The sequence below is a fragment of the Pelobates fuscus genome, chromosome 7 (assembly GCF_036172605.1).
Source record: "Pelobates fuscus isolate aPelFus1 chromosome 7, aPelFus1.pri, whole genome shotgun sequence".
NCBI lineage: Eukaryota > Metazoa > Chordata > Amphibia > Anura > Pelobatidae > Pelobates > Pelobates fuscus.
The window spans coordinates 96,642,802-96,653,689 of record NC_086323.1 but is presented as its reverse complement, the minus strand read 5'-3'; the positions used below and the strand labels follow the sequence as shown (position 1 = coordinate 96,653,689).

The following is a 10,888-nucleotide window of genomic DNA, read 5'->3' as shown; positions in this document are numbered from 1 at the left end:
ACTCCGACCTTTCCTTCACCCCTTATGTCCAGTTGATCGCCAAATCCTTCCTTTTCCATCTCAAAAACATAGATCGCATCCGCCCCTATTTAACACCAGACGCGGCTAAGGTGCTGGTCCATGCCGGTGTTCTTTCTCGCCTTGAGTACTGAAATCCCATTCTCAGTGGTCTTACGTGTTCCCAGATTGCACCACTTCTTTCTATAATGAATGCGGCGGCGAGGCTCACTTTCCAGTCCGCCCACGCCTCAGTCCCTACATTGGCTTCCAGTTAGATATAGGGCTCAATTTAAGATTTTGGTGCGTGCTTACGAGTCTCTACATAATGCTGCTCCAACCTACCTATCCTCCCTAATACATGTCCTGTCGAGGCCCCTGCGCTCTCCCGAAGACCTATCCCTCTGTCCGTACTCTCACATCTGATGCTTGCCTCCAAGACTTCTCCAGGGCTGCCCCTTTTCTGTGGCACTCCCTTCCATTCCCAGTTAGAATTTCACCCCGTCTCAACTCATTCAAAAAATCTTTGAAAACACACTTCTTCAGAAAAGCATATAATTTAAACCTCTCCTGCAACTGTCAAAAATAACCTACTAAGTTCTCAGTGAATACATTTCTAGCAACCTATTTCATTACCCCTACATATACCCTTTGTGTCACTATACCCCACTCCCTCTAGCATGTAAGCTCATTGAGCAGGGCCCTCAACCCCTCTGTTCCTGTGCATTCATTTGTCTGGTACAATTACATGTCTGTTAGTTCACCCATTGTACAGCGCTGCGTAACTTGCTGGTGCTATATAAATAATAATATTGTGGAATCCTCCCCCTCAAAAAAAAAATTTTGCGCCGTTGCATAAACCTTTTTTTGTATGTGCCTGTGTGCGTCTGTGTATATCTGTGTTTGTATGAATGTATCTGACACAAATACACACACTGGCAGACAGATAGACACAGTGTGTATATGTATGTATCTGTGTGCCAAGGTGTATGTGCGTGTGTGTATCTAAAAACACAGATACACACTGGCACATAATGTCACACATATACACACCGACAGACAGATATACACACTGACACAAAGACACACAAACTGGCACATACACACACACATACAGATGTTTAGATTTGCTGTTCACTTAGCTTTTTTCTTCCTTCAGTGCTGCAGGCTTCTGACTGAGGCTGGTGTACCAGGTGCTCCATACCCACTGCTCCCTTTCTCCCTCCAGCTGGTGCTCTAACAGGCGCACTCTGTCTGGGAGTTAGTGCTGTCACTTCCTCCCAGCATCCCACACAACTGGGGTCCGGTCCCTGTTTAGCGATACCCATCTGGTGGCCCTAAATGCTTGGGCCATCACTGTGGAACCCCAATTTTTTTTCTCACAGAATCAGAATCTCATCTAGAGATGCATTGAATTAATGCATCTCTATGAGGAAAGTTCAGTGTGTCCATGCTGAGGATGGATATACTGAATGTCAGTGCTCCCCAGACCTCTAGTAGCCATCAGAGGAGTGGCCAGTGGAGGTTTCCCTAGGCTGTAATGTAAACACTGCATTTTCTCTGAAAAGACAGTGTTTACCCAAAAAGCCTGAAAGGAATGATTATATTCACCAGAACAAATACAATAAGCTGCAGTTGTTCTGGTGACTATAGTGTCCCTTTAATTGTAATTTGTGAGCCATAATGTATGACTGCTCTTAAATGTGCCCTCCCTGTCTCAGTGTTCTCAAGTTATAAGCAACTTCTATGAGCCCGAATACAGACCCTCAATAATTGTTATACTTTCCTTTTTCTGTTGCTATCTCCCAAGTGACCCAATACACAATGTTGATTGCATAAACCCTGCAATTCCTGCCGTTAAAGGGCAGACAGCATAATGGAACAAGCATAGTGGATACCAATGACTTGCATATCTAGAGCAGTAGCATTAGTGCCCCATCACAAATTTTTCCACTGACAAGTCTCCGTACTATCAATTTAAATATTTTGCAGTTGTGGAGCACCCCAAACACCTTGGGCATCGCTTCCAATAAGGTGAAGTTAGGAAAGTAACATTTCTGACTGAAAGGGTAGAACCAATTGGGATTCACCCTTTTTAACTAAAACAACTGCTATGACAGGAAATTCCATCTTGTTTGTGGGCAGATGGTTTTGAGATCCATCATTGTTGTAGGTAAATGCTTCTGAGCACAGACATCGGCATTAATGATTATTCGTCTGGAACCTCACAGTACCATTGTCAGTGAACATATCGGATCTTATGAGACACACAAGATACTACACACTATGTTGTATGGATCTTTGCCAACACCACAGTGCCACTGCGCCAGACCCCTTCATTGATTTGAAGTGGTTTGGGTGCATTTAGAGGGCCTTTAATCTTTACTTGCTTGAACTCCCGGTCCCAGGTTAACCAGAAATTAACTGTAAACCACTTGAGAATGTCTAAATTAGGCATAGGCAACCTTTGGCATGCCAGATGTTTTGGGCTACACCTTCCATGAAGCTTTGCCAGCATTATGGGGGGATGTATTCTACAACATCTGGAGTGCCGAAGGATGCCTATCCCTGGTCTAGATCAAGGGTTATTCCTCTGACCCCTACATACTACCAGAAATTAAAGAAGCAAACTATACCACTGCATAGTATCTGTTGGATTCATTATGAACACAGAAACAAAAAATGATTGTTTAAGATTTTTTATTATTGTATGTCACCATATGTTTATTTTGCATACAAAAAAAGCAAAAGGCATATTATATTAGGAACACATGTTATTTCAATGCAGAACAAATATATTAGCATGATATCGGACTACAAATTTCCAAATATATCCCTAACAAAGGAATAAGGAAACTACTTTTCTCATGCACGGTTCTTGTTTGTACCAAACAGGGAAAATCTGAAACAGTGTCATGAATAGAGAAGGGCAGCAAACCAAGATCATCAAAAGGAACGCTTTGAGACTAGACAGAATTGTATCATTGGACCAAAAGGGATTAAATGGTTTGATTAAGAAGGTGCAATATAAAAACAATGACATTACCTTCTAAAAGTTTTGGACACTGAACGTCTACATTATATTGCAACAATGTTTAGTTCCATGAGTGCCTAACGATTCAGCAATGGTTAGCTTCTCCCTTGCGCACTTACAGGGTTATTTATTAAAATTTGTCTGGATCCATATACAATAGAGAGGTGTTGGCCTCTTACTAGCAGAGTCAGCCAAAAACAGTAAATATGCTGACTCGAGAGATCTATGCTTTGGAACTGAAGTAGTCATTAACAAGGATTCCTATGACTATCAAGGCAGCTGTCTGAACATCATGAACATCCTACACATGAAAAGAGCCAAGCTAACATTCAACCTTCACGGGTCTACATATTCTTTATGATCAATTAAACTGCATTTGTGTGTGATGCTACATCTACCCAAAAATTCTCTCTGCTCAAATTTATGCGGAAACCCAGAAATTTCAATATTTTACAATCAATCGGAGAAAGAATCAGATCATTTAAACAGTCGCATTACAAAAGAGAAAACTACCCTTTCCTTTAACCATGGATCGCATGATGCTTAGCGAACTAAGGTGTGGGGATATATTTTTGTGTTTCTTCATTTTAACCATTGAACGATCTTAATCAGCAATACCATAACTTGGTCTACAATAAAACTAAACAAAAGAATCGTAGGACTGATTTGGGCAGTTTAATACCAGCAGGGTTTGCAAATGCTTTGTGCCAGGATATTTGTATATGGTTGGGGCAATCGTTGCCTTCAAAAGGTAAAATCCATTTAAAGTATAAATCCCTTTGTAGTGTAAATGAAGAAAACCTCTTTTTAACCTACAGAAGCCAAAATGACATCCACAGGAAGTTCTTCTTTGCTGCGTGCTGTCACTTGCATTGTTACTGTGTCAGTGAGGACTAATTTGGCGCGAACAAGGATGTCATGTCCACCTCTAAATACACCTGCAAAAAATAAGATACACACTATGAAGCAAACATAGACAAACTTTGGTTCTATCGCTCTGTGCTTTAAAAAGCCTGAAGGATGTCAAACAAAAGTTTAATACACAAATAGAAAAACCTAAAAGTGGAAATTTTGGACACTGGACTCTTCTCTCCTTTTGTATCAGACTGCCTGATGGAGCTGGGATGCTATAAAATACTCTTAGTAAGTTGACAGCATGGAACACAGTTACTTACAGATGGACACCAAACAACTATTTCATTAATTTATTCCACAAACATGCATATATCTTTCATAGGGCTCTAGACAATACAAATTCACTAATAACAATGAAATACATGGCAAGTATTTTTTTTGATTCTGACAAGCTGACAGCCACTGGTTCAATTACAAACATATGGAAAATAAAAACACTCTAATTTGAAGTTCACGTTTTTACAGAAAATCAGCATATGTCTAGATTCTAGAGTGAGCTTTTCAAAGTGGACACGCACAATACAAGAGGCCCAGTCTGCAATATTTATCTACTTATACAACGTAGCTGTGGTGAACGGTGCTGTGTCCATGTCAATGACTAAGAAGAAGATCCTGTACTGCAAATATCCCTCTACGGAAAACACACAGATCTTAGACATGCCAAGCCATCCAACCCAAAATAGGTAAATAAATTTTTAAAATGGTCACAGATTTCTGTTAATTACACAGCAAGGGTGCCAGATAAAAGATTATTAAACTGTAACATGAATATTGACTTACCCGCCAGATACAGCGTGTGGGCATTCTTGTTTTCTGGCACTTTATCTGATCGCTCACAGGGCTGCATTCCGAGGAATTTAATTACATTACCAACAGCTTCTGTTTACAAAACAGTATTTAGAAACATTAGCCAAGTGATTCTATCATCTTGCACAAGGAAAATGCACAACACACTGGTTTATACAGTCATAGAAAAGTGACAAGGGAATTGCAAATATTCAATGAAAAAATATAATTTTTTTAAATAACCTCGCTGGAAACACAGACCTTTTTAAATCTGGAAAAAATAACAATTATTATTATTATTTTATTATTTATATAGCGCCAACAAATTCCATAGCACTGTACAATGGGTGGACTAACAGACACATAATAATAATGTGTAAATCTCTCGTCAGTTTCTCGACAAATTCTAGTTTGTGAATGAACCCTTTTTTTGCACCAATATATTATACCTACCTTGTGTTTATTTTACCTTCATCACATTTCATTGTGTCACCCTATCTTTTACACAACATTTAAATCCCAAGGTCATTCAAACTCTACAAACAAATCAGTCTTTACTGACTTTCTTTTCCTTTCAAAAACATTTCCTGCTTTATTCTGCTACTGTCACCAAGACAGACATCAATAGTTTGTTACGTGAAGACAAATCTCAGACAAATTAGCAGACCTATTTTCCCCTGGATTTCCGAGGCATATCTTGCCTCTGCTTCAGATATCACACATAAGACCCCGAGCAGAATCCAACATGATACACAGAAAATCGGTGGGAAACATGTCTACTAATTTTCAGAATGGGAGATCTGCTCCACAGTTCTCTGAACTTTGTTAATATGGTGTATTCTGGTTAAAACTGAAATCAATACAGTCCCAGTCCCCTCTTGATGTAGAATATCACCTTCTACACCGCTATGACGGTGCAACAGACATAGGTAGACAGAGAGATAGAAAGTTCTTCTCACTAATGTGTGAATGACAATGTTCAATTCAATTAAGTTATACAGTCTAATTATGCATTTATCATGAATTGCACAAGAGCAAATCATTAGAAAATGTATAGGTTAAATGTAGTTTATAATCAAACTCTCTGCTGATGACAGAGTGATCCGGCACTGAAGCTATTATTTTTGTCTATGTATGAAGTTTTGGCAAAACAAAATGTGTACCTATACATTTGCTAGCCATTTCTCCTGGACAATGAAAGTTACTGCTCAAAAAAAAAAGTCACCACTTAATTTTGGCATTGCAGGTGAATTCTAATACATTACATATTATTTTAATTTGGAAAAGTAACTTGGGTTTCAGACACAAGGAATTTAACTGCATTTACAGGACTCATTTTTATATTAAAATCACACAGAGCTCGTTCAAGTCTACCAGAGTCAAACTCAATGTGACAGCTAAAATTGCCTTTATATGTTAATTGGGCATTGTCTTCAGAGACTATGTACCCACAAAAGTAAATAAAAATACATGTTAGTTCACAGAACATTTACATTTTGCAGAGAAATGCTCACCTTCTAATGTTTTTATGGTTGCTAAGTTAAAGGTTTCTTCTTTCTCAAAATCATCTCCCACTTCATCCCAGGCAGCGCTAAAGTTAGGTTTGAGAACTTTCTGTATGTGATCTGCTACAGTCACCTCGATGTCCTCAAGCTATGAATAAAATAACATTATTTTTAATAGCAAAAAACCAGATTGGACACAAAGCAACTCCTTGCACAGTCATTGGTATAATAAAGGACGGTGTCCAAACTTAAACACAAAAAAGTGAAGGCAAAACATAGGTATGTGTTAGAGCTCAACAAGACTACACAAGATTACTCGGTAAAAGTGAATTGTAAGGAATTGATGGTTAATTTCAAATGTTAGTCCAGAATAGCTGAATTTAAAAACCATCTTCAAACCAGCAATGTTTTTAGTTTAAGTATTGGTCTGAGATTTGAAAATCGCTTTGATTTTCACACATTTTACCGCTATCTGCCTTACCACATATTCATCCTCATAGCCTTCCTCTTCGGCTTCCCCAGTGTTCGGATCACAATCCTTGACTGTGAATTTCAATAAACAACTGAAAGTACAGGAAACTGAGAAAAAAAAATGGAATGTTAATTCTTTGAAATGATTGATGATGCATTTAAGAGATCTCACACAAACGAGGAATGTAACAGTCTATATGGGACCAACATATACAATGGCACACACATTTGAGAAAACAGACAAGCTGCCATTTGGTTAGAATGACAAAAAATTATTCTGCAGAAAATAAACAAACATTCATGTTACGCCTATGGATCTGCTTCTACTTTTTATCAGGTTATGTATTTTTACACTTGCTCGTCAAAGCATTTAACAACAACTTTTTTTTTTAATGTGACAAAGCCGATATAGAAGAGCATGGAGCTGTAAATAACAGCTTATCTTTAGACTGGGAATATCAAGGCTTTGCTAAGGAATTTAAAATGGACACTTCAAACTACAAAAATAAATGAAGCAAATTAAATTTTTTGCTTTTATTTGCTGGTTATATTTTGTTCTTATATGTAACCTTTAGCTTACAAGTATATGTGCACAGCGCAAAGGCAAAAACTATAAATAAAGCAATCACAGCTGATGCACGTGTAGGTCTTTCTTCTTCCAGTGGCAAATCACCCACTGTTAAAAATGTTTTTTTTCAAAGTACACCTAACCAAAAGCATTCCAAACATTTTGATTCAAGCCCTACACGCAGCATCAAGAATTCATTCTGTTACATCATTTATCTCTGGAACACAATGGATCTCTTCTAATTTAAAAATATCCGGTTACACTCGATTTTAAAGATAAACCAGAAGTCTGAAGACCTGAGGAAAGTGCCACCTATTCACCCAAACCATGTTTAGAGTAGATACATACATGCTGCTGGGTCATCTTCAGGTACAGACACTAAAGTGTAGCATGTGCCAGGATGGTTATAGGACAGAGTTTTAGCTGGCACACAGCAGATTACTTCATATCCCTCGGTAGGTTCCATCTGCACGATTACATTTTCCAGGATCTGATCATTGAGTGTGTTGGTGCAATCAAACTAGAGAACAGAAATAAACCATTCGTTATATAATTTAACAAGGCATGCAGAGCCCACATTAAGCTACAAGCTATGAGATGGTGTGTTGGGCAAGGTGTGATAGACATTCCTGCCTCAGGTGAAGAATAGAATTTTTACAATAAAAGTTTTTTTATTTTTTAATCAGAGATGGCATTCAGTATGGTTGTTTCCTCTGATCTAACCCAATAAAACTCACCTGGAACACCAAATGATTAGCGAACGTGTGCTTAGTACATCGGACAACATACTCAGTCTCAGATTCGGTAAGCGCAACAGGTTCTGAAGAAGACTTAAACAGGGGACCAAGATCTTTGAATTCTGAAACAGCAGCAAGTTGCTCTGAAAAAGAAAAAAATTTTTTTACCAAAATTAACTTCTACCACAGCTTTTAACACTTTACACGTATAAATAGTATGCTCCCCACCACTTACAATGCTATTTGTATAAGTAAAGTGATGCTCAGATGTATGCAACTCACCTTGGAAAATATCCTGCCTTGTTGATACCACTTTCTCAGGCTGCCGGACAGCTGTGATTGGCAGATTTTCTGATAAGACATGAAACATGGTGTTAACATGGTGTAGAATATCTACTAGATGTGTTTATTTATACATAGGATTTATACAGATAAAGTTGCCAATATATTTAACCTCCATTCCCCCAGACATGTTATGGATAGTTTTCTGTTGCCATTCGTCAGACGTTTTTTAAGTTGGGCAGTTACAAAAGATACACTAAAACACCTTTTAAATATATCCCACCAAAATAAAAGAACTAGTGCAATATAAAACTCACACCAATTGAAATAGATTAGGTAAAAATCACATGAGAAGAGTGAATCTATGCACATGAATGACTGAGGTAGCCATGTACCTAGGGCAATAGACATATAACAAGAAAAAAAACACAAAACTTTTTCCATATTAGAGCAACCCGAAGGACGTGTGCTAACCCACTTCAGCAAGTGAAGATATAACTACATACCTATCCTTTGTTCAGAGACTGGTGCAGTTGCCAACGGAACAGATTTTAGGTCAAATGGTTTTTCAGATGGCTCCAGGGTATACTGTTGCAAAGCTCTTTCCAACCCAGGGATAGACACCGAGATCCCTATACACAAGGAAGTGTGTTAATCATATCTGCTATATCTGATATGTTGGAACTGGGTTGTAGTGTTCACAGGCTTACCATTAAGGATGTAGGAGGAATTCAGAGCCTTCTGTCTGTGCTCTAAAATGTTCAAATAAAATGTAGCTCGATCCCTTACTTCATTATCATCATCCATCACACACCTTTAAAACCACAAAATACATAAATATTAGATTTAAATAATAATACAAAATAACAAAAAGTATAATTTCAACTTGCTACCATGCTCCTAAACTTTAAAGAAAAAAAAATTCCCTTTCTAAACATTTACTGAATACAGCTACATCTTTTATCGCTGTCCTCCAGAAGAAAACCAAAGTTTCAACATTTCAACAATGGCTAAAATGATTGGGAAAAATTCAGGCATAGAGGATCTCAGCCTCGCTCATGAAACACCCAAAACATTATCGTTCTATTTGAAGAACACCAGTGGTTTAAGTGCTGATGTAGAAATAACGGGGAACACTCTGCCATAGGTAATCGTTATGGGGACACTCTAGACCCCGGGCACTACATCTAAGTTACGTGTTCTGCCAAGTTCCCACTGGGGATCGGTGTATGGGGGTTTCCCTACAATAGTGCACTGTTACTGTCACTTTCAAGACTATAACGGAATTAAGTTCACATGCCCCCTGATGTGGGATATGGTTAATTAGACCTACTTCCTCGAGTGTTGATGTGGTCCTACGTGTCCACCTATTTTGTAAACGAGCAGCCAAACATGCTTGCAAGATGTATGTTTTTTTTTTTTCTCAGGACACTGATTCTGCTTTCACGCTTGTGTTATTTATGTATTTTAAGCATGATTAGACATGTGAGTCATACTATTCATTTTTTTTTTCTTTGTGTTGACTATGCAAATACTTCTATCAATAAACATATTAAAAAAAAAAAAAAAAAAAAAAGAAATAACAGGGAGCAGCATAATTATTTGAAATGTACACACTCTGATTTAATTTTCTTATAGCTATACTAATGCCCCTGAAGTGGAATTTCAGTATATAGTCCTGACAGCATTAAAACACTGGCATGCAGGGTACATATTCATATGCTTGGCCCCCATTTCTTCACTAAGATCTTTCAAACAGACCTTGCATATGAACTGCTTTGTTTTGCAAAAAGATCAAAAGACTCAATACCAGACTAAGCGCTTAGGTAACAAAATCAGACATGACATGAAATCCACAGAGGAGCTAACAGTGAAGATTTGGTTCCTCTAGTCAAGATATGCTTTCCCAGGTTTATAAAAATATACTTGTCCCAATGTTTACGATACACTTTCTAGGTGTGATAGTAATGTAATTGTTTCTGATTGTTGTTGGTTTAATTCTTACTTTTGCTCTCCTTATCTGTACTTCAATTATTTGCCATATCATTTTACAACCGTATTCACCCACCCTCTTATGTTACTTTTTTTTAAATATTAAAAAAGGTTAAACACGGATATACTATACAGATCTGCTAGTCATTACAGATTTCTGTAGTTGCCTATGGTACTAGGATATTAGAATTATTTCCAACTTGTTGTCTTTTAATTGTTGTATATGGTAATCTAGTATTTTTTATTAAGATGTGGTCTATCAACATGCTTTTACTAGGTACAATTGCATCTGCTATGGAATTATAATAATATTTGGATACGACCATTGCAGATTTACATAGGTATATATCTATGTTATAACCTTTAATAAAGAGGCTTGAAAAGAAAAAAATAAATCAGTTGCTTCATTGCTTACCTTCTCAATAGCACCAAGATACTGGGTAACATGTCTTCATTCTGTGCACCAAATTTGGCCAAGGCACTCACAGCACCTGGCAGGCAAAAAGGAGTTTTTGTGATAGATACAACAATGAGCATCAAAGTCAAGTTTAGATATATAGGAGAGTCAGATAAACAGTTTCCATTTGAGTGCGAGGAGAGG

At 37.7% G+C, this 10,888-nt stretch overlaps 1 protein-coding gene across 1 annotated transcript in view; it reads right to left on the bottom strand.

The window, feature by feature from the left end:
* Positions 1-2,693: 2,693 nt before the first annotated feature.
* COPG1 (COPI coat complex subunit gamma 1) overlaps positions 2,694-10,888 on the bottom strand; it is a 30,076-nt gene continuing 21,881 nt past the window's right edge. The window contains exons 15-24 of the mRNA XM_063426238.1: positions 10,703-10,778; positions 9,006-9,109; positions 8,802-8,927; positions 8,296-8,364; positions 8,014-8,156; positions 7,625-7,796; positions 6,719-6,816; positions 6,247-6,385; positions 4,727-4,825; positions 2,694-3,969 (exon numbers count right to left, since the gene is read on the bottom strand). Coding sequence (XP_063282308.1) covers positions 3,839-3,969; positions 4,727-4,825; positions 6,247-6,385; positions 6,719-6,816; positions 7,625-7,796; positions 8,014-8,156; positions 8,296-8,364; positions 8,802-8,927; positions 9,006-9,109; positions 10,703-10,778 — 1,157 coding nt within the window. The 3' untranslated portion in view covers positions 2,694-3,838. The remainder of the gene's footprint in view (positions 3,970-4,726; positions 4,826-6,246; positions 6,386-6,718; positions 6,817-7,624; positions 7,797-8,013; positions 8,157-8,295; positions 8,365-8,801; positions 8,928-9,005; positions 9,110-10,702; positions 10,779-10,888) is intronic.